Source organism: Phascolarctos cinereus, unplaced genomic scaffold (assembly GCF_003287225.1).
Source record: "Phascolarctos cinereus isolate Bilbo 61053 unplaced genomic scaffold, phaCin_HiC Scaffold_4;HRSCAF=312, whole genome shotgun sequence".
NCBI classification, from domain to species: Eukaryota; Metazoa; Chordata; class Mammalia; order Diprotodontia; family Phascolarctidae; genus Phascolarctos; species Phascolarctos cinereus.
Genome location: NW_027555847.1, coordinates 81,697,649 through 81,721,782, shown reverse-complemented (window position 1 = coordinate 81,721,782; position 24,134 = coordinate 81,697,649). Strand labels below are relative to the sequence as shown.

Here is a 24,134-nt window from a genome sequence, read left to right as displayed (position 1 = left end):
AGGGGGTCAAGGCATGGTGGGTGCTTCAAGAGGAGACTTAGGATGGAGGGGGAATAATTTGGGGCTAGTTGGGGATAGTTGCCTGGATAGCCTTGGGAGGAAATGAGTTTCTCCTAGGAACTGTCAGTTGTCCTGTGGGATTAGAGTTGGAGGGGACTTCGGATATTATCTACCCCAGCTCCCTCTTTTTACAGAGGAGGAAACAGCTAGGGCAAATTCAGGGAGGGAGATCTGAGGGGAAAGATCTCAGTCCTCAGGACACAAAACCCCCTAGTAGGACATGCCACAACAGTGTTCGCCCTCTGAGATAGGCATCTTCATCTTCCCAAAGAAGACCAGTCCCACATTCTCGTACCCCACTCCCACTAGTCACCTCTCCAGGGCTCAACTTCCCCCCACTTTCTTCAGTAAGTCCTCAGCGGGCACGGTCTCCAGTTCCTTCACCATCCTAAAGTCAGTGCAGAGGATGGTGACCAGAGTCAGAGGACCTGGGTTTGAATCTAAGCTTTGCTACTTACTAGGTCTCCTTGAGCAAGCCACAGCTTCTCAAGGACCCAGCTCCTCTTCTATAAAGTAAGGGGTGGGACTAGGTAGTCTCTAAGGTCCCTTCCCAGACTTAAATTCTCGGGGAGAGGCTGCTGGGGTGAAGGTCTAGTCTCTTCCTCCCTGTCTCCTCCATCTGGGAGTAGTGAAGTAAAAGGCATTCTACAGCAACGGGGAGTGAATACAGGTTTATTGAGCAGCATTAAGTTGAGGGATGCAGGGGCAAAGGGGAGTGGGGTGGAGCTGGCCGGGCAGGGCAGTGGCTACATGGTCAGCTCCTACAAGAAAGGGACAAAAAAGAGACATCAGGGCTGGGAGCTAGAAGGTTCATGAAGCAATGGTCCCTCCTTTCTCCCCCACCCCACCCCAGAACAACCCTAAAGGGGGAAGCAGCTGGCTCCTAGACAAGGTATTACTCGCTGTCTTCAGTTCTGCTGAGCAGGCAGGGGACCAAGGCGAAGGAGACAGCTGACTGGGGTTAAGTGAGCAAAAAATCCTCCAAAAGGACACACTAGGACCTTCAACTAAGGCCCTTGACATGCTGCCTCTGGAAATGACTTGGCAGGGGAGGAAGGAGGGGAACAGTGTGGTCTAATGAAAGGTGAGAGGCCTGGTATGAGGAAGAGAGAAAAGGAAGAAGAAAAGGGCAGAAGCTTTTGGTGCTACCCCATGGCATGAGCTCTGTACTCAGCCTCGCCTGGATCCATGCTCACCATAATGGCATTGACGATGTCATTATTGTTGTGTCTCAGAGCCCGGACAGCCTTCGCTCGAGACACATTGGCCTGAGCCATCACCAGCTCAATGTCACGTACCTCCAGGCCCGTCTCATCCACCTGGCAAGAAGCAGGAATCGGGAGATGGCACATGGCTAGGAGAGGCTGGGCCCCATGTCCAGTGGGGCTGCCTTGACCTGTTCAAAATCACCCCCGGGACCCCATGTGCCTCCCTCCCCCATGACTTTGGGAACAGAGAGACCCTATAAATGGCTCTGTGGAATTTTGAGCCCCGGGGCCCACCCAACCTCACCTCCTCATCTTCACTCTCCTCCTTGACACTGAGGCCTGGTGCTGTCTCTGTGATGATGGGTGAGGGTTCGGCCGGTACCTTAAACTTCTCTGCTGCTGCCTTGTGCACTTGCTGGGACAGGTCCTCAATCTACAGGGAATGATGGGGTGGAAGGTGTGCAAGGAAGAAGATGAGGCAGACAATCCCCGTTCTCCCTCAGGTAGAATATACTGCCTTTCTCAGCTCGGGGACCATGTTCCATGGCTCCCAAACTGACCCCCTTCCCCCAGTTCTGCATGAGGGTGATTCTCCACCCCATTCCTGCCAGTATGAGTGACCCAAGCAGACTGACCTTAGCTTCCCCAAAGACTATGTAGATGTCTGAAGCTGGACTTTTGAAGACATCAGGCTTGGAGATGACAAAGAGAATGTTCTTAGACTTCCGAATGGTGATTCGGGTGACCCCGTGGATCTGCCTCAGGCCCAGCTTTGACATGGCCTGTGAGGGGGAGGACAAGAAGGGCAAGTATATGACCTCAGACCCAGTCTGACAGCCTGTCCGTGTTTAGGGTGAATCAACCCCAACTTTCTCTGCCCCTGAGGGAGGGGAAGGAAATCACACTTTGTTGGGGCCAAGAAGAATGTGTGACTTGGTCATTAACCAGGAAAGAGAAGGAATTTTCATTCCACTTTGGGGTTCTAGTTTGATTTCTATGGAATATCAAGTAAATGTTGACTACTATCCATAAAGGAGACACCTGCTTGGACAAAAGCCCTAAGCCAGGAGGCAACTGAACTAGCTTGAGACTCTCCAGTTACCAATTTCCCCATTTGGCAGAAGAGGTTTCCATGTTCTGTGGTCCTAGGGTTTAAGGGAATGCCCAGCCTGGTGGGTGAAGCCAGCCCTCCCCAGGATGGCCTCCAGAGCCCACCCGTACCCTCTGTGCTTGGAGGCAACTCACCTTTCGGGCCTTCTTCTCGCTACGGCTCTGCTTGGCTTTATTGACGGTCTCTTCACCACTTCCCACGGAGTGGGCCAGCTGGGCCTGTGGATGGTACAGAGCCTGAACTGGACTGATCATGCCAGGCAAACACACTGCCTGTCTTCCTGAAATCTAGGCTTTCCAGAGAGCTAGACAAAATGTCAAGGAGTGGCTGGAGGCAGGGCCATTGGAGGGTCAAGGAGTCCAGAGGCCGATTCCTTGTCAAGTAAGGGAAGCCCCCAGGGAGTAAAATAAAAGAAACTTACCTGGATAGTGCCTGACTTTTACCAGACCTACTGCCTGAATTGCTTCAGGCCTCAGACAGAAGGGTCAAATTAAGTAATAATGTATTTTCTAGGCTGGTGGTTTTGTTCTTGTTTTTCTGTGGGGAGGTTAGAGGAGAGTCAGTCGCTGCCCAGAAGGAGCCTGTAGTCAGAGGCTGCAAAGAGTTCTTGACTTACAAGTCAGAAAGCCTGGGTGTGAAGCTTGCTTCTTCTGTTTACTAGCAAGATGCTCCAATCTATAGAGTACTGGACCGGGAGGCTAGAAGACCCGAGTTCAAATCCTGCCTTAGACACTAGCTGTGTGACTTTGGGCAACTCACTTGCCTTCTGTCTGCCTCAGTTTTCTCAACTGTAAAAAGGGAATCATGAAAGCACCTACCTCAAAGGGTTGTTGTGAGGATCCAATGAGATAATAATAACATATATTAAGCCTTTCTAAGCTGCAATTCATGACAATGACTTTAGGCAAATATCACAACCCCTCCAAACTGAAGTTTTCCTCTTCAGTAAAATGAGGCTGATGCCAGAATTATGTACTTTGTAAACTTTAAAAAGCAATAAAAAAAAGAATTTAAGTTGTTATAGTTGCTCTATCTACCTAAAAAGAGAAGTCTCAGAGGGACCACCCAGAGGAATGTTTCTCTAGGGTCTCACCCCAGCCCAAGTCATGGACAGAGAATGAGCCCATTCTCAAGGTTAGCAAACCCTTCTCCAGAGAGTGGTTAGGATGGAAGGGGGGAGGGGGTACCTGAGGTGGTGCAGTCTGTGGTTCAGTACTGTCTGGCTCCTCCAACTCGGGGAGAGACTCGCCATTACTCTCAGAATCATTGCGGGATGCTGCAGGTGGGGAAGGGTTCAGAAAGATTTTTTAAAAAATGAATCACTGCTTAGACCTAGTCTGGACAAGCCCCCCCACCCCTGCTCTGAGGAAGGAGGTCACCTCTTCAACCTCAATGTCCTCCTCCAACTTCAGTCCCCCAGACAGGCACTGGAAGTTCAGGCACAAACAGCAGGGAGACTGCCAGTGACCCTGGAGGCCCCCGCCCTCATAGCTGGTAGGAAGGGGGGGGGTCCCTCCTCAAGCCACAGAAAGAAACTAGGGCTCCTTTGGGGCAGGCTGAGGCTGGGTACAGGATCACAAGATAGCCAGAGAAAGCCCTGGTCAGCTGGGAGACCTGTGGCCTAGTGCTAGCCCTGCTCCTGACTCACTCAGGTAAGCTGCTTTACCGGCCTGTGCCTCAGTTTGCTCATTTGTTAAAGCATTAACCACCTCTTGCCCTTTTTACCTAACATAAAGAGTTGGGAGGCTCACAATGGATTTGAAAGCCCTTTGAAGAATGTGGTGAGGGGATAGTGATTGAAGCCCACCCTACCCCCTGCCCTGCGTGGGACTGTGGGGCACTTGAGGCTGCAGTCCAAAGGCCACTCACCCCTGTGATTGGGGAGAGCCCCAGGGGCCGGGCGCAGGGCCATGCTAGCTGCTTGACGTAGCTCTTCCAGTTCTGTACATCGTGAAAGGGGGTCTGCCTCGCTCGAGGAGCTTGACTGTGATTGCACCGAGCCCTGGAGAGGTGGTCGATCAGTACCTGGGAGGTTGGCAGTGATGGATGGAAAGGCAGGAGAGGGAATCTGGCATAAGCCTCTCTCTCCAGAAGACGGCCCAACCTCAGCCTCCCTTCCCCCTTCCACGTCTTCCATCCATACCATCCCCAGCACACCCCCGCCCCAGCCGCATTCCCATCACACCTGCCCCAGCACACCCCCAGCCCTATTACCTTCTCTGCTCAGCCGGGGTCCTGGTGGAGGGGTTACATCTCTGGGGCTGCACTCCTCTTGCCGAACAGCGGCAGGCCCCCCTCTAGAGTGAGTTAGGGTCCAGAGCCCTGGGCCAGGAGCAGGGCCTGGAGGCACTTGGCTGGGAATGGGGGGCTTGGGAACCGCCTGAGGTACAGACCCCCCCAGGGGAGCCTGCCCTGCCCAGAGTCCCCTGGAGCATGGGTTTGAGATCACCTCAGGAGACCCTGCTGGGGCCTGGTCTTTGGCATAGGGGACCGCTTTTGAGGTTGGTGTTCTAGGGGACACTAGGACTTGACCCCTTGGAGAACGGTGCCGGGGAGATCCTGCTTTCCGCGTTGCTACTGTTGTGCCCAGGTCTGATGGGCACAAGGCCGATGGGGGCATGTTCCCTGAGACAGCCCGGGCTGAGGAAGAGACTGCTCCCTCCACCCTACCCCCCTCTTGCTTCTGGGTCAAGGGAAGTGGGGGGCCCTTATTGCTTGAGGCCTCTGGGCTAGAAGAGGACTGGGGAGCCACTGTGCTGGGCATTGGGATTACAGGGGCAGAAGAGCTCTGGGCCTCCTTGAAGGTAGGCACAGGAGCGGCAGAATGGGGCTGTGATTTCCCTAACTTTGTGTGTGGGCCACCTGCTGGATTTGGTGGCTTCTCCCTGCCCAGGGAGCTCTGAGGCGAGGGCCTCTTCTCTTCAGATGGGCCTCTCAGTTCTTCAAGGGAACAGTCATTTGAGGACAAAACAGAGGAAGGAACTCTCTCCACCAAAAGTTTGGGGCCATCAGTGCCCACAAGGGGTATAGGAGCAACCACCAAAGTCTCTTGGTGCTTGAGCATGAAGGGGACGTCAGACAGCTCCTCTGGGGAGGAGGAACTAGGCACCTCTCCCTCTGGCCTGAGGAAGGATACCTGTTCAGTGTCCCACCTCAAGTCAGTCTTTAGCTGGGGGCCCTCAGATAACACTGGGGAACCTGGGGAACCTTCCCTTGAGGTACCATGGGACTCCTTTGCTCTAAGCACAGGCTCAAGGGCTTCACTGGGTTCTAGGATTTCACCACTGGGTAGAGACTTCTGAGATGGCTCCTCTGGGCAGTTTTCCTCCAGATTAAATTCGATCTCTCTCAGTAACTCCTTCCTCAGGACATCTGTTTCTTCCAGGCCAGGTCCAGAACTGGGCCCTGGAGCTCTGATCTCCTTAGAGGATTGGATAGCATCCAGTGACCCTGGCACAAGATCCATCTTTGTGGGAGACACTAAGTGCTGTTCTGAACTCTCATTCTCACCAACAGAGCCCTCATTTTCCAAATCTGATTCCTCTTCCAGATGGCGTGGAGGCCACTGAAGGGAACACTCCAGGGAGACAGGGGGACACCCTTCTCCACTGACATCCCTTGATGAGGCATCCTCAGAGCCTTTGGAAATGACTACATAACCTTGCTCAGCCAGAGGGTTCAAGCCTTCATCCTCACCAGCTAGCGCCTCCTGCCCCTCAACACCTTGGTCTTGGCCATCTGCCAGCTCCCAAGCCTCTGGCAGAGTTTCTCTCTGGGGGGACAATGGTTCAGCTTCCTCATCTATATTGAAACAGGCAACAAGGCCCTCCCTTGGCTCTTCTTCATCCTGGAGGCATTCTTGTTTCTCTCCCTCTCCCTCCTCCTGCCCCATGGCAGGGAGGGTCTCTGGTGTTACCTGCGTCCTGTCAGCCTGAAATATCTCCATAGCAATAGGCTCCAGGCCTAATGTGAAGCCCGTTTCTTCTTGCAGAGTCTGAGGGGTCACTGCTGCAGCAATTGGTTCTAGGCTTACTTCTTGTAATGGTTGAGATGTCACAGTACTGGGTTCTAGATCTTCTTGTAGGATCTGAGGGGTCACTGCCATAGCAATAGGGCCTAGGCCTACTGTTTCTTGTACTGTCTGAGATGTCAGGGCAATGGGTTCTAGGCCTACTGCTTCTTGTGTGGTCTGAGATGTCATCATGGCAATAGGTTCTAAGCCTCCCATTTCTTTTAGGGTGTGAGATGTGTCCATAGCAATGGGTTCCAGGTCTGTTGTTTCTTGTGGGGCCTGAGATGTCTTCATGGTAATGAGTTCTAGGTCTACTGTTTCTTGTAGGGTCTGGGATGTCATGATGGCAATGGGTTCTAGATCTGCTTCTCGTATGGTCTGGGATGTCATGATGGCAATGGGTTCTATCTCTGCTGCTTCTTGTATAGGCTGGGATGTCATGATGGCAGTGGGTTCTGGATCTGCTTCTTGTAGGGTCTGGGATATGATGGCAATGGGTTCTAGATCTGCTTCTTCTTGTATAGGCTGGGATGTCTTCGTGGCAACAGGTTCTAGATCTGCTTCTTTTATAGGCCTTGATGTCTTCATGGCAGTGGGTTCTATATCTGCTTCTTCTTGTATAGGCTGGGATATCATGATGGCAATGGGTTCTAGATCTGTTTCTTCTTGTATAGGCTGGGATGTCATCATGGCAGTGGGCTCTAGATCCACTTCTTCTTGTACAGGCTGGGATGTCTTCATGGCAATGGGTTCTAGGCCTACTGTTTCTTGTAGGGTCTGCGATGTCTTCATGGCAATGGGCTCTAGATCTGCTTCTTCTTGTACAGTCTGGGATGTCTTCGTGGCAATGGACTCTAGATCTGCTCCTTCTTGTATAGTCTGGGATGTCATCATGGCAATGGGCTCTAGATCTTCTTCTTGTATAGGCTGGGATGTCTTCATGGCAATGGGTTCTAGGCCTACTGTTTCTTGTAGGGTCTGTGATGTCTTCATGGCAATGGGCTCTAGATCTGCTTCCTCTTGTACAGTCTGGGATGTCTTCGTGGCAATGGACTCTAGATCTGCTCCTTCTTGTATAGTCTGGGATGTCATCATGGCAATGGGCTCTAGATCTTCTTCTTGTATAGGCTGGGATGTCTTCATGGCAATGGGTTCTAGGCCTACTGTTTCTTCTAGGGTCTGCAATGTTTTCATGGCAATGGACTCTAGATCTACTGCTTCTTGTATAGTCTGGGATGTCTTCATGGCAATGGGTTCTAGATCTTCTTCTCGTATGGTCTGGGATGTCTTCATGGCAATGGGTTCTAGATCTTCTTGTATAGGCTGGGATGTCTTCATGGTAATGGGTTCTAGGCCTGTTTCTTGTAGGGTCTGCGATGTCTTCATGGCAATGGGCTCTAGATCTGCTCCTTCTTGTATAGTCTGGGATGTCTTCATGGCAATGGGTTCTAGGCCTACTGTTTCTTGTAGGGTCTGCGATGTCTTCATGGCAATGGGCTCTAGATCTGCTTCTTCTTGTATAGTCTGGGATGCCTTCATGGCAATGGGTTCTAGGCCTGTTTCTTGTAGGGTCTGCGATGTTTTCATGGCAATGGACTCTAGAGCTGCTGCTTCTTGTAGGGTCTGCGATGTCTTCATGGCAATGGGCTCTAGATCTGCTCCTTCTTGTTAGTCTGGGATGTCTTCATGGCAATGGACTCTAGAGCTGCTGCTTCTTGTAGGGTCTGTGATGTCTTCATGGCAATGGGCTCTAGATCTGCTCCTTCTTGTATAGTCTGGGATGTCTTCATGGCAATGGGTTCTAGGCCTACTGTTTCTTGTAGGGTCTGTGATGTCTTCATGGCAATGGGCTCTAGATCTGCTTCTTCTTGTATAGTCTGGGATGTCTTCATGGCAATGGACTCTAGATCTGCTCCTTCTTGTATAGTCTGGGATGTCTTCATGGTAATTGGTTCTAGGCCTGTTTCTTGTAGGGTCTGCGATGTTTTCATGGCAATGGACTCTAGAGCTGCTGCTTCTTGTATAGTCTGGGATGTCTTCATGGCAATGGGTTCTAGGCCTGCTGTTTCTTGTAGGGTCAGCGATGTCTTCTTGGCAATGGGTTCTAGGCCTGCTGTTTCTTGTAGGGTCTGAGGAGCCACTGACATAGCAATGGGTTCCAGGTCTGCTACTTTTTGTATGGTCTGGGATGTTGTCACTGCGATGGGATCTAGACCCGTTTCTTGTAGGGACTGAAAGGTCGATGCCATGGCAGCAGACTCCACACCTAAGCCAAGCCCTGTGCACTGGGCTGGGAGCTGTGCAGCTACTACTTCCTCCTCCTTCTCAGCTAAGCTATCCCCAGACTCTGGGGAGCTAGGCCGGAGAGGGAGCGGAGGCTGGGCATGGGGCTCTTCACTATAGAGCCTCTCATCCTCCTCCCCAGCATAGGAAACCGAGTCAGAGTCTGAAGAGGCAGCTGAAGTGTCATCTCGGAAGGCAAAGGCCTCATCCACACCCTCATTGATGGACATCTCTGACAGGGACTGTAGGAAGGAGGCTGAAGTGCTGTCATCCTCACCTTCACTATCTCTGCTCGGAGTTTCCTCCTGGGGCAACAGCATGATCTCCACAGCATCGGCCTCAAAGATCAGACTGCCTCGGAAAGGTAGCAAGGTGGCCGGGATCATAGTATCACTGCCAGGAATGCTGATGTCCGGGAAGGAATCCCCTCTCCTTCCTGGGCTCCAGGAGGAGCCGCTGTCCCCAGAGAGGCTCGATTCTGAGGAGGGGAGGTCCCGAGGCCCTACAGGCAGGAGCTCCGTGTCATCCGAGTCAGAGGCCCCGCCAAGGGGACTCTCTTGGCCACCTTCCTCATTGGAGCAGAGGAGGGAGAAGTCCCCGTTCTCAGGAGAGTCCAGCCCCTCAGTCTCCATTAGCAGGTTGGGGGAACAGGACGGGGATGTGCTAAAGCTGCTAGAAGAGGCCCAGCTGCCCCCCTCTGCGGTGATGTAGGAGCCAGAGGGGGATGTGGGTGGTGAGCCGAGGATATCGACCTCAGTGTCACTGGGTTCCTCACTCAGGCAGAGAGAGTGGGTGAACAGATAGGAACAGGCCACCTTGGTGGGGGTGGAAGGAGCTGTGAAGTAAGGGTCTGGGTCCAGGCGGGGGGAAGGCACAGGGAGGTCACCCTGAGAGAGCAGCTCGGGGGGCGGGCTGGGGCCAGCCCGCCTACCCTCCAAGTCCCTGAGCTCTGAATCTGTCACTGTCAGGGGTTCAGCTGCCTGGGGCTCCTTGGGCAGCTCTGTGGTGGCCTGCTGGGACCCGCCACTGCTTGTCTCTTCACCCATCACAACCCGAGGCTCCAGACTCTCCAGGATGAGGGGTTCCTCAGGGAGTCCTTTTGGGGGTCCTACCACGGGGCTGCACTCTCCCAAGGCAGTTCGACCAGAACTGGTGCTGCCCACTCCAGCATCCGAGCTGGCCCCCTCTGGCTGCGGCCGGTCACCGTGCTTGGCGGGTAGGAAGGCTAAGGGGATAGAGGCTGGCCCTGGCGTCAGGTCCCCCTGCATGGACAAGTCCTCAGGCATGGGCAGGTCCCCACTGGGTGTAGAGGCAGCAGCATCATGGGGTTCAACTGTGGAAAAGAGAAAGAAGGCATGAAGGTCCTGGGGAAGGAAGAACAAGAAGAAGGCCTCACTTAGTGATTTCTCAGAAAGTGGAGACCAGGCCCAAGACCTGGGCTATCAACTGACTAATACAACCGGGTGTAGGACCTTAGACAAATCCCTTCATCGACCGAAACCTCACTCTTCTCCTGGGTAAGATGACAACAACATTTCTAGAATGATCAACAGTAACTCTTGTTCTGTAGTCCCTTACATGTGCATCCCTTAGCACAGCAAACATTTACATAGCATTGTAAGGTTTGTAAAGTGCTTTACATAGGTTCTCCCATTTGATTCTCAGCCTTGGCAGGTAGGTGTTTTATCCCCATTTTACAGATGAGGAAACTGTAGAAAGCAGAGAGGTTATATAACTTACCTAGAATCACACAGATAGTGTCTGAGGCTAGATTTGAACTCAAGTCTTTCTGATTCCAACTCTAGCATTGTATTCGTTTTATGGATGAAGAAACCTAGTGTCAGCGAGTTAAGCTATTGCCCATAGAAACAGCTGCCTGAGTCAGGGCTCAAACACAGGTTTTCCAAGGTATTGTGGACGGACTCCAAGGTTATTTCCGATAACCCTGTTATATATTCCAATAATCCTGTTATTTCCTGGTTATATCTATCAACTTGGATACAGAAAAGTGTTCTGAAATGGATTTTGAATGCATCACACCAATGCCAGGTCTTATGGAACTAACAAAACGCCAGGCCATAGTCCCAAGGTAAGGAATCAGATTGTTAAGGTTCTTTCTGGTCCTTCTCTCCCTGGCAGTGCCTCAGCCTTAGCAGGCCAGAGGGCCAGCCATGAGGAAAGCCTGCCAGGGGAGTAGAGAAAGAAAAGAGGGAAAGTAGATCTGTTGGCCTGACAGTTAGATTTGCTTCAGGCATGAGACGCTAGAAAGAACACCAGCTTGTTGATGGAGAGACCTGGATTCTAATCCTGGTTCTGCCACCTAACTAGCTATGTGACCTTTAGTGAGTCCATTACCATCTCTGGGTCTCAGACTTGTCTTTTTTAAAACAAGGCATTTGTTACTGGATGTTCTCAAATGCGCCTTTACTGTTTTTGTTTTTCCGCTATTTCCTAAGATCCCATCTGAATGTGTGATCTGACCTAAACAGAGGAGATCTGTGCTCTGACCCCTGAAGACCTAACCCTGAGGCCAGAAGGGAGGCCTTCATTCTAGACCAGAGCTGCCACTGTGGCTCCATCCATCCCTTTAAAAAAAAATGCCCAAGCTCCCATCTCAAATTACAGCCGCAATCTCTCAGCGCTTCCCCTCCCCCCACACCCAAGTCCCTATTTCTCCAAGCCAGGCTAGGAAAGGGGGCAGGGGTACACAACCTTATTGGGCTTCATAAGCCGGCCCTCACATTCCACCCCTCTGTCTCCCTCCCGCTTTCCCAGCCTCCAGAGCCCTGGATGAGGATCTGGGGGGAAGGGGAGGAAAGGGTGGCCAGATCTTGGAATCTCCCTCTACCCTTAGGAGAGGTCATGATCAGTAAGACGCTTCCCCATTGGTCAGACACCAATGGAGAGTGGAGGGAAGAGGCCCAGGGCCCCCTCTTCTCCCCCCCCCCATTAAGCATCTGCTTATTGTAACCTCACTAGTGGGCAAAGAACAGAGGCTAGAATCTTAGAGTCTCAGAGCTGGAAGAGGGAGGGAGCTTAGAGATCATTTAGGCTCACTGGATCCTAAGTGAAGAACTTTTGGAAAGGGATCTTAGGGGTCGTGTAGCCCAAAGCCCTCATTTTACAAGATGAGGAAACTGAGATCCGCCAAGTCAAAGTGACCTGCCTGGATCACCCCAGTTTAGTAAGAATCAGGATTTGAACTCGGCTCTTTCCACTACACTACATGCCTCCCATCTAAAAGGGTTGTGTATTAGCTATGCGTATTTTAAAGATGGGGAAATGGAGGCCTAGGGAGAGCAAGGGAGGAGAGAAGAAGCTGGAGACACAGCTCCCTTGCCATTGCCCTAGAATCCAGAATATCCTGATGACTTTACCTAGCCCATCCCTACCTCTGGGACAGTGGAGATTTGGTACAGAAAGGACCAAGAAGGGGAAAAGGTCTTCTACCTCCCTGGTGTCTTCTACTCCAGCTCCCACATTAAATCTGAATGGAACTTCAATCCTGTAAGCTCCTTGAGGGCCAGAACAATTTCTATTGTTTGTCTTTCTCCTCAGCACTTTCTACACAGTGGGTACTTTAACAAATGTTTGTTGAATTGAAGTGAACTGACCAGATTACCGCCTGGTCAGGAAGTTACTCTCTGCTGGGGAGGAGGAGTATCTCACCCCAGGGACCAGGCTGCAATTGGAAGATGGAGGGAAGCCAGATGCATCCCAGCACGAGACAGCCAGCCCAGGGCCCTGACTCAGCATTTTGCTTCCACTGAAGGCTGGAAGGCCAGCTCGAATTCTAAGTATAGGCCCCAAGAGTGATGCCTCACCTTCCCTAGGGTCAGCCTAGATCCTAGCTGGAAGAGGAATCAATCAGAGAAAGACAAGCTCCCCAGAGCAGAAGGGGGATTGGGAGACCCCTGCCAAAGCATCCCCAAGGATGCCCTGGCCACAAGGTGTTAGCTTCCTATTAAGGGTGTCCTGAGGCGTGAGTGTTTGCCACTAGCCCTAGATTCTGAGGCCAGAAGACCAGCAACCAGCACTAGAATCTCAGGATTCTATTCTTCTTCCCTTTGTTTCCTAGAGTAGTTCCAAGAATGGGAACTGGGAAGGCCCTTTGATATACAAAGAAGCACAAGATCAAATCTCCAGGTCACTCCCCTACAGGCCTTTGGCTAAGTAAATCCCAGGGTGAGCACAGTGAGGTAAGGAAGGCCTTTCAGAATCACTGAAATGCATATAAATACCACAGGATGTGGTGGAATGAGCTGGACCAGGAGTTTGGAAAGGTCTAGGTTTGACTACCACCTCAAGCACTTACTGGCTGGGTAGGACATCATCCCATTCAACCTCTGAGCCTCAGTTTCTTTATCTGTAAAAAAAACCAAAAACAAAAACAAAATCCCAAAAGGAGCCAGCCTCTGAAGTTCCCTTCAGCTCTAGTCCTATTATCCTAAGTCATTCAACCTCCCTGTATCTCAGTTTCTTCATCCGTAAAATGGAGATAATAACACCTTCGGTACTTAAGCCTCATGCTTGTTCCAACTCTACAAACTCTAAGGAGCATAAATGTGTCTGTTATCATGGTAACCTGTGTGCACTCTGACCCTACTGCTAAGATCCCGGGGATTGATCAGAAGGGTCAAAACTCATGCTCTCAATCCAATAGTTTATTTCATTCTCCCTTGTTGGAGCTTGGCAAATTTTTTTTTAATCAATGGAATAGAAAATACAAGTATAAACAAGCCCTTCTTCAATTCTAAATAATGCCATTTTGGGGGTGCTAACAGTCCCTAATGAAAATAGGAACCATTAATTGAAGGAACCACTGGATCGAAAACAAATGATTGCAGATTGCTTTAGCCATGCCTTTTAAGGTGCCCTGAGAGGAGAAAACTAGCTAATGTTTCTACAGCAGGTGCTTTATATCTATTATTTCCCAACAACCCTGGGCCATAGGTTAAGCAGCATGATCTCCCATTTGAGGGTTAAGGAAACAGGGCTCAAAGACCAGCAAGTTAGAAAGTAGCCAGCCTCTCCACTCAAACCCATCATTTTCCACTAACCAGGCTGAATCAGGAGCCTTCTGCAAAGAATTGTGGACCATCTAGTATGTATGTGCCCAGGAAATAAGGCACATCAAATCAGACAGAATTCAGGAGAGCCTGCTCCGAGTGGAAGATGGGCAATGTTTGGGGCGCCTTTTCCCAGCCTGTTTTGGGAGTCTAGTTGTTTTTCTCTGTCCTGACTTTAAGACCACAGGGCCATCCTATCACCATTGTCCTAATAGTCTCTTTTACCACATGGGACACTTCAGCCCCTGTCTATTGCCCCGCCCAAGATGGAAGAAGCAGGGTCCTGATATCTACTTGCAAGAGCTCAGAGTTCCATGGCACTCTACATCTCAACTCCTATCTCCTATCTCCGGTCACATCTGAGGAAAGAGGGTAGGTCCACAAACAGTGCCAGGCAAGGGAAGTAGGGAGGAAACAAAAACTCAGGTCCTTTTGGGCCAAGGCAGGGTAAAACTCTTTAGTAGCCTCGTTTACTCCTTTATAAAAATGAGTAGGTATGACTGGATGCTCTCTAAGTTTCCCTTCAGCTTTGACAGCTTGACAGCCACAAGAAAAACTCCCACTAAATTTGGCCTAAGACACCCAGAGTTCAAATCCCAACAGTACAACCAATAATCTCACGTGACTTGGGATTCACTAGTTGTAAGATGGCATTAGTAGTACTTATATTACTGATCTCACAACCAATACTGTGATAAAATAAAGGCTCAACACATATCACCTGTGATTATTTTGAGATACCATAGGCTTCCCCCACCACCTCCACCCCCAATCTATAATCTCCATCTCTGTGCTGTTCTTGGGGGAGGGTCAGCTCAAAGCAAAGGCCCCATTGGTGGGGTAGGAGAGAGGGAGATATCTAAGAACTTGAGGGTCTCCCAAATAAACTGGGTATCCCCACTCTCCCTGGGAACAAGGTCACAAGCAGACACCCTAGAGGTGGGGGAAAATTCTCTTCGGGAGGAAGAGGCATCCTTCAGAAAACAAACTCCTTCACCACCAAGATAGTGGGAATGTCACCTCCATAAACCCTTCCATCCAGTTCTAGGCTCTGGGGTGATTCCACCCTTAGCTACCTAGAAGGCTGCCCCACCCTCAGCCCAGGCTGGGAAACTCACCAGTCAGCTGCATCTGGTACTGGGGAGTAATCATCCTGAAAGGAGGTTAATGGGGGGGGTCCTCACCTTGGGACTAGCCTTAGCTTCCACTGAGAAGAGAAGCAGCTGAGGGGGACCAGAGAGGAATGGAAAGCTTTAGGTTTCTTACTGTGACTGAGAAAACTGCTGATACAGAGCTTGAGGCAGAGCCGGGAGAGATAGATAGCTAGGTCGACAGCGACCTAGGGGTGGGACTAACTCCAAGCACCTGGAAGCCTCCAGCCTTGCCCCAAAGGATCTTGGGAGTGGGTGTGGCTGATGGATGAACTTTATATAAGGAAGGATGGAGGGTCCCTGCCCTAAGGGGACCTAGGTCTCCCTTCTCTTTGGAGACAGGAAGGTCATTATCCAATTATGTAGGGGAAACCACCAGTCTTAGTTCACTCCCAAATAGCTGGTCCCTTTGCCCAGAGATCGTTGGCTGGTTTTCTCTCCGTCCCCTGGAGTTGGGCTGGCTGGTTGGGGTTAAGAAGATGCTTTGAGGTCTTCCTTCTCCTTTGGGTGAAATCCTCTGCCCATGGCTTTGTGCCCTAAGAAGTCGTTATGTGTATGGGGAGGGATCTCATCCCCTGGGAGAGGGGGAGAGTACTGTAATAGAGCAGAAGACTCAAAGTTAAACCCTAATTCTGGCACTTGTTACTTGTGGGACCTGAGCAACTCATCCCCTCCGATCCTAAAATGGTGGTAATATCGACATGACTTCTCTCATGGGGATGATGTAAGGTTCAAGCAAGACAAGGGATTGAAAGCATTTTGTAAATGATGTGAATGCCAGCTGTTATTATGATGGATTTTGGGAGGCTGGTGTGGGGACATAGCCTGAAGGCATGAGGGTCCCATATAGTGAGGCAGGGAAATGGGGAAACTAGAGGGGTCTCAGAAAGCATGAGGCCTAATTGTTGGGTAGGGGAGGTAGAAATCAGAATTGTTGGTCTCTTGAAACCCTGGATAGGGGCTGGAGGTAGGCTGTAGAATCTCCTGACCCAGCTGCCATCTGCCATTTCAATCTCTCTTTTCTATGGGATTTGAGAAAACAAGGTGGTGTATTGATAGAGCATTGGATTTGGAATCAGACCTGAGTTCAAATCCTCCCTCAGACTGTAGACCTTTGAGCAAATCACTTAAGCTTTCTCAGCCTCAGTTTTCTCATCATTTAAGTAGATATAATGAGCACTTAACTCACAGGGTTGTAGAGAGGATGAAATGAGATAATATATGTAAAGTGCTAATATAAATGCTCTTTCTGAGCTAATAGAGTAACCATTTCCTAAATTGGGAGAAATTACCCTCTTCCTTACAAAGTGTATGGTTTTGTGGGGATCCCCCCCTTATTGGGAGCTGAGGGCTCCATTAACCAGGTATGAGTTTTAAGCTGGCTATACCTATCTAAAAGGGGTCACAAGAGTGGGAAAGAGGACCTCCCAAGGCCAGTCTGTTTCTTACTGAATCAGCTTCCATTTGAGTTAGGGGAGGAAGGGATTTGAGTCTGTTGAGGTGAGATTTCCCAGGGTGTCCATATGCACTTTCCAGTATCTCTCTCTGTTCCTCCCTTGCCTCCCTCCTCTCCCATCAGCTATGAGCACTTTGAGGAAAAATCCAATTGTTGCCAGTTGGCCCAGTGAGCCCAAGGGGGAAGTATTTCAGTGGGGTGGGGCTAGTCCTGGAGGGTCTGGGATGGGCAACCATTGGGCATGTGGGCAAGCTCCCGTTCCTAGCTACCCTCATCAATTTCTGCACCCCCCCACACCAGTTCATTAAAAGCACTGTAGCTTGGCCCCCTAGGCAGACCTTCTTCTGCTCCCCAGACAGTCATTCTTGACTAAGAACAGATACTCCAAAAGCTTCCTTAGGTCTATCTCTTTCTTCCTTCAGGTGGGTTTCCTTTGCATGCCCACATGCCTTCAAGGCCTACTTTTCCTTCTCTCCATCTCTCCTGTGTCTATCCCCTCAAGCTCAGTCCTTTCTCTAGTACTCTTTGTGCCCTCCAACTTTGTCCCCATACTCAGGACCTTCATGGTTGTCTTTACCCCAGCCTCTCTGTTCCTGAGGCCATGGGTACCTCCCTCCTAACCCCAGGGGAGCAGCTTCATGTGTTTAGGTCATCTGAACACATTCATAGGGAGCTCTGGGAATGCCTGTCCTTAAACTGGCAGAGTAATTCCTTCCCATTTGTGATATTCTTCTCCCTTTATCAAAACAAAACAAAACAAAGCAAAGCCAGGAGCCAATGAGCCGGGAAACTACAAACCGGGCTGGGGCCTAGGACTCATAAGGTTCAAGTGGGCCATTTTGGGAAACAGTTACTCCTTTGGCTCAAGATAAGAGGGATAGGTAAGCTATGATTTTGCTCAAAGCATGCTCCACGGAATGGGAGATCATGGGATCAGACCCCTGGGAAATACACAAGTTCTTTCCCTAATCTGTAACCCCTCTTAAGGGGCTGGGTAGAAATCTGAAGGTGGCAGTCTGTAGGAAACTGTACCCTGGGTAGTGCTTAGCTCAAGCACTGGGATAGTGCCCTTAAGCTCAAGGGCAGAGAGGGCAAGGGCAGGGCCAAGGGGATAGGAAAGAGATGCAAATCTTCATAGCTCCACAGACAACCTCCCTTCCAGTCCACCACCTCCCCCCGCCCCCCCCAAGCCAGACCCGAGGCCTAATCTATTCCTCCTCCTGGTGTACAATTCCACTCTCCAGTCACCTCTTTACTCATCCCTGAGAGATTCCCACCCATTTCCAAACTTCCCTTCCTTCCCAACCGTGTAGGTGTCATTATCCCCCCACGACCCGCAACCCCCCCCGCCCCTCCCCACACACCTTCTAGCCCAGAAGGGACCAACGAGGATGACAGGAGTAAAGGAGGAACGATGTGGGCTAGGATAGAAGATGGGGTAGGGGAAGGAGGCTTAGCCTGGAAATTAAGCATAAGACAGTCAGAGACCAGAAGGGACTGAAGGAAAGAGTGTAATGCAGGGAGGGGGCAGAGTGGGCTGAGACGGGGAGCAGAGACAGAGAGGGTAAAGAGCTGGAGGAGAAAGGAGAAGGAGCAGTGAAGCAGAGAGCTAGGCGCTGGGGGATGAGGAGGGCCACAGGGATGGAGGGAAGGATGCCAGAAGGGCAAAGGCGGCGGACGGCAGGGACGGCTCGGGGCCGCGCTGTCATTGACCCCTCCCTCTTGGCTCCTCGGACCCCAGCCCGGCCGCCTGACCCTCCCTTCCTCCCCTACCCTTCTCAGGTGCGGGCCCCGCTCTCTCGAGTTCTCACCTGTGCGAGGGCCCGGGCCACCCCCCGCGGGCAGCAGCAGCTCGGCGCGGGCCGCCTCCCCGGGCATGCTGGCTGGCTGGGGGCCTGGCGGGGCGGACTGGGGGACCTGGCGGATCCGCGGTGCGGCCCCTCCCTCCTCCCCGCCCTCCCCGCCGCTGCCTCCTCGCTGCCAGCAGGGTGGGAGTGAGTGAGTGAGTGAGTGTGTGTGTGTGTGTGTGTGTGTGTGTGTGTGTGTGTGTGTGTGTGCGCGCGCGCGCGCGCGTGTGTGTGTGTGTGTATGGGGGGGGTCAGGCCAATGATGTCACCGCTTACTCCGTCCCCTCAGCCCCGCCCTCCACGGTCCCCCTCCACCTCCCCCCGCCGAGTGTGTGCCAGGCACTGCAGAGCCCGCGGTGGCGGGGGAAGGGACGGGATGGGACCAGGATCGGGGGTGGAGGGAGACGTAGAGAACCAGGACAAGGAGATGGAGGAAGGATGGGGAGGCATCAAAGGGAAGAGGTGAGGGAGGCCAAGGCTGCCAGAGGGCCCCCCTCCCCCCATCGCCCCCGATGCTCCACTTTGGTGTTCCCTGTCTTAGGTTTCCGTCTGCCTCCTGCGTGCATGGGTGGGGTGCTTTGCACAGTCCCGGGGTCCTCCTGTCCCAGGCAGCCTGCAAGCATCGAACAAGGACATAAACGAGCCCGGGCACCCGAACTGACGGGGGGCGCCATGTCGCGACTGACAAGCTCTAGCCTGCAGGCAATGGGGCTCAGTCATCCCAGGGGCAGCTTGGCAGTATTGAGAGAGGGCTGGTCTTCGGAGTCCAACAGAGCAGAGCTCAAATCTAGCCTCTGACACCCGTTGTATGATCACCGGCAAGTCACTCAATCTCCATATGTCTAGTTTTCTCTTCCCTAAAAGGGAGGCAACAATGTGCACAGGTGGTAGTGCCAGTAAAAATAGGTCCAGTCCAATGACCCTATTTACCATGTATTTTTACTAGACCTATAGGATATATATATATTCATACATATATATATATACACACAATATATATATATATATATATATATATATATATATATATATATACACACACACACATACATATAAATATATACGAAAGAGCCCTTCTCTGAGCCTCTGTTTCCTCATGTGGCTATTATGAGAAAAATTCTTTTTCAACCTAATAGCTCAATTTGAATGTGAGGTATTATTAACACAAAAATAAAGCTTCTCCCCCTCCAAAAAGAAAAAAGCAAAACAAACAAAACTCCCTGCTTCTTTTGTTGTTAACCTGCCGCAGCTCCTATGCTTAACCACCCATCAGATCACAGAGGTGCGCAGTGCAACGTCCTCCCCCCCCATTATAAAACTTCCCTCTCCCCAGGATGACAGCTACTCTTCCCTCTCCGGACTCCGGATTGGCCAGTTCCAGACCATATCATCAACATCTCTAGAACCATTTAGCATTTCAAAAAGATTTACAAAGTACTCTTTTCTCGGACTATTTTATTTGAGCCTCACAACTCTATGAAGTAACCGTGACAGGAATTATCTCCATTGTACAGATGAGGAAATAAATTCAGACTAAGTGACTTGTCCTTTCTCACAGTGTCAACTGACCAATTCAAACCCAGTTCTTTCTGACTCAAAATTTAAAGTGCTTACCAAGGCACGATCAGCTCAGAAGGGACACGCCCCTCTCAGAACTTGTATGCAAAGCTTACCATATGCAAAATGGGGAGGTTGGACAAGCTGAGGGGTGTCTAGGTGGTGCAGTGGTTAGAGCATCCTGCCTGGAGTCAGGAAGTTTGGGTTGTTGAGTTGTGACCTACTCTTTTTGACCCCAGCTGGGGTTTTCTTGGCAGAGATACTGGAGTGATTTGCCATTTCCTTCTCCAGCTCATCTTACAGATGAGAAACTGAGGCAAACAGTATTTAGTGATTTGCTCAGGGTACCACAGGAAGTGTCTGGGGCCAGATCTGAACTCAGGAGGATGAATCTTCCTGACTTCAGGACTGCCACTGCCACCTAGCTGCCCCTCAGGAAGACCTGAGTTCAAATGTGACCTCAGATACTACACTTAACCCATTCGCAGCAGTTTCTTCATCCATAAAATGGAGATTATAATAGCATCTACCTCCCGGAGTTGTTATGAGGATGAAATAACTGTGAAGTGCTTAGTTCAGAGCTAGGGGTGGCAGAGACTTTAGAAATCATGTGGTCCAGCCCTTCATTTTATAGATAAGAATACTGGGCCCCACTGAGGGAAGCAAATTTCCCCAAAGCCTGGTCCTCTGATTGCAGACTAATGGCTCTTTCCACTACCTTATGTTGACTCCTCTTTCTGAAATGCCATGCTGAGGGGAAAGGGAACCAAAAATAGATTATTAGTCCTTTTCCCCGTCATGTAGCTGGGGCTAGGGAGGAGGTGTGGTATAGTGGAAAACAACTCTATATAACAATTAGCTCCTCTCATCCAAGAGTCAAAGCTAGATTATAAAGGGGTGGAACTCAGAAAAGATTGGTCCTCCCAGTTATCCAGTAGTGGTCACCATGGAAACCACTTCCCAGTTGCCTGGTAACCACAGGGCCCAGCTGCATCAGCAGCCATTTCCAGAGCAATAAGGGAAGAAAGGAGGTAGGGCTCACTGGGATCAGGTGAGGGAGGAGGGCTCTTGGGCAGAGATCAATGATTTAAAAGACTGTAATTAGGTAATTTTTTCTACCTCCCCCCCCCAATTGAATAACAGAACTCTCAGCTGGTACTGAAAAATAGCACTGTATTTAGAGTTGGAGATCTGGTCTGGTCTGTTATTTTTGTTGCATGACCTTAGGTAGATCACTTTACCTTTTTTGTTGGGGGGGGAAGGCTCAGTTTCCCAATCTGTGAAATTATATTTTTCAGCTCTAAATTCTACCATTTTATAGATATTTCTAGTTGTCTCTTCCACCCAGAAATCCATACATATTCAGAACTGAACTCTTTCAAATTTTTGTACTTCTGTATGTCTCCCAGGTAGAAAACTTATAATCATTATTGTTTCTTCCTTCTCTTCACTGGGGGCAGTGTGGTGTAATGAAAAGAATATTGGACATCAGGAGTCAGGACTGCATTGAGTCCAGTCTCTGATGCCTGACATCTGGTGAAACCTATGGATCCTTCCTTTCTCAGAATTAAAGTAATTGTTCTTAAATGCATGAATATTCTCAGAATGTTCTAAAATGCATAAAAAATACATAGGAAACTAATTACATCGAAAGGTACCAAAATATCTTACAAAAACATTTACAGACTAATTTGAATATCTCTGCTCTAGTCCAATTAGATGATTTCACAGATTAAGAATTTAGCCCAGAGCAAGGTCATACCAGTAGTCATGCCAGAGGTAGGTTTTTGTGGTGCTAAATACAAAAGCAGCCTTCTTCCCATTCTAGTTGATCAGCCCACTCGTCTTTCCCCTTGCAATCCATTCCAGATTTGCCCCAGTAACATTCCTAAAACACAGCCACTGGAATTCACCTTTATCATCAAGTGAAGGCCTTAACTTCTTTCCCTGGCATTCAAGGTCTTCTATGTGTTTGGACCACCTTTGCAACCTTATCCTACTGTACAAATTAAAACATACAGGGATGCGCAATTATGCAAGAGAACATCAACATTCAGTCTCCAAACGAGGTCAGAATTAAGATCAATGGGTAGTGTTTCTGTGTGTGCGTGTGTGTGTGTGTGTGTGTGTGTGTGTGTGTGTGTGTGTGTGTGTGAGAGAGAGAGAGAGAGAGAGAAGAAGGGAGGAGGCTCTGGGAAGGGTGAGCAGGTGCTCATTGCAGCCAACGTTAACGATTAACAAAGTTAGAAAACAGACTGGCCTCCCTTTGAGACTTTCTTCTTCAGAGGGAATCTGATTTTCAAAAGATAACCACTTGTCTGGGACATTGTAAAGGTGATTGTTGCTTCCAAGCTTAAGGTTGGAGTAAGAGGCCTCTGAGGTCTCTCTTAACTGAAAACCTGATTCATATTCTTATTAGTCTTACAGAATAAATTATTACCCCCTATGTGGAATGCCCTTCCTCCTCCAAAGCTCAGTCTGAGTGCCACACAAGCAACCACCCAAGACAAAATCCCAGCCCTGGGTGATGCCTCTTCCAAATCTTTAATAGCTATATATCCTTCACCTGACACATGCCTTTGACAGTATGACTTTAAGCACCATAAGGATAAAGACCATGGCTTACTCCTTTGAGTTTTATTTGGTGCCTGGTTTATGTTTAGTTTAAAGGATCTGGTGCCTGCAGCATTCACTTGGAGTTCAAAGTTCAGACCAGAACTAGGGATTTAGGAGTCACTTGCATGTTTTCATGAGTAAGATTACCAAGTCATAGGACTAAGTACATGTACATATATGTGCATGTGTGTTTTAAGGTTAGGGTTAATGCAATGGGAGAAACTTATATCCAGAAGGCAATAGCCCAGCAAGAACAGAAAAAACAACCCTGCCCCAAAACCCAAGTCAAATCCCAGGTCCTTCACAATGTTTCTACCTTCTCTGAATTCACCCTAGTCAGTAAGCAGTGGACTTCGACGCCAGTACAAGTCTCAGCTTTTCCATTCATTAGCTGTGAGCTTGTGCAAATAACTGGTGAGCTGTAGTTCGCAAACCTTTAACCATGTTGTTATGTGGCACAAAAAAATATAGTTTTATAATAAAGGGCCATTTAAACACATACATTACAGGTCAGTTTTTTTTGCATTCAGCTGAACTTGCGTTTCCTGAAGGGAAGTAGCTTCACTCACTCCTGCCCCACCCAACCATACCTAAACACAAATTTTTTTCATGAATCTTGCTAATAGGTCAGAAATTGACTCCCATGTTTAAGCTGCCTCGGGGTACCTATGCAGGGAGGTAGGCTAGACTAATTATAGGGAAACCTTCCATACTGTGGGAAGCATTCTTTTAAACCTTTTTAATAAAACTGAAAATATTTCAGTAACCTAAAATCCTTTGACAGTCAGTGAGCCTTCCCTGGGGAATGAGAATAAATGTAATAATTGGGCTATGGACTCATGAAAATGCAGCCTCCTCCTTGTCTATCTCCTGAACTATGAGCCACCCGTCTCCATTGAGAAAAGATTCAAGGAATTCCCTTTGTTTACTCCACCACAACACTTGGAATGGTCCAGGGAAGAAATGAGTATTGACCACTTTGGAATGTTAATCTTAAATTCTAGTTTAACAAGTTATGGCGTTTTTCTCGAGATGCCCATCTTTCATATTCTTGAGACAGTCCTATCCAAGGGCACAGAGGTGAGATGGGTGAAGTATCCCAAATTGGACACATCTCTCCAGGCAAGAAATGCTTGCATAGATTAAGCCAATGAATTATTTCGGGTAGATGTCTGGCTACAATATCTTCATTAGTAAGCACTAATATTTTTTCTTTGACAAGACCAGGAAACGTAAAGACTATCCAATTCATAGGGTCTCAGATCTAGAAGGGACCTCAGAGCTTTCCTAGTACAATCTCCTCACTTTACAGATGAAAGGAAGTTATTATTTTGGGCCTGTTAACTCATCTTCTATGTGCTTGCCCTGTGTTGGAGTTTTCCTCCATGCTGGAGCCTGACCTGAAGCTGACCTCCATTCTACCCTTAGGAGCATCTTAGTCCTAGCCTCAGGTCCCCACAGTCTCTATTGTGGGTCTGAGCACACACAGTGAAGTGCCCCTCAGAAGGCTGAGAGTGGGAAGCTACTACTTACTGCATTGTGTGGAAGGGGAGAGAAGAAACATTTATTAAGTGTGCCTACTATGTGTGAAGACAATACCAAGTGCTTCACAAAAGCTCATTTGATCCTCACAAACAACCTTGGGATGTAGGGCTATTATCCTTATTTTACAGATGAGAAAACTGAGGCAGCACTTACATGACCTGTGCCCAAGGTCCCACAGCTAGGAAGTGTCTAAGGCTTCCTGACTCCAGGCCCAGTGCA

At 49.6% G+C, this 24,134-nt stretch overlaps 1 protein-coding gene across 1 annotated transcript; it reads right to left on the bottom strand.

The window, feature by feature from the left end:
- Nucleotides 1–716: 716 nt before the first annotated feature.
- NACAD (NAC alpha domain containing) lies at nucleotides 717–18,390 on the bottom strand. The gene is given in 10 exon segments (XM_078152288.1): nucleotides 717–821; nucleotides 1,257–1,379; nucleotides 1,573–1,701; nucleotides 1,904–2,050; nucleotides 2,514–2,597; nucleotides 3,567–3,655; nucleotides 4,249–4,404; nucleotides 4,594–8,061; nucleotides 8,064–10,007; nucleotides 18,162–18,390. Coding segments are annotated over 10 exon segments (6,222 nt in total). The 5' UTR covers nucleotides 18,229–18,390; the 3' UTR covers nucleotides 717–806.
- Between the last annotated feature and the right edge of the window lie 5,744 nt (nucleotides 18,391–24,134).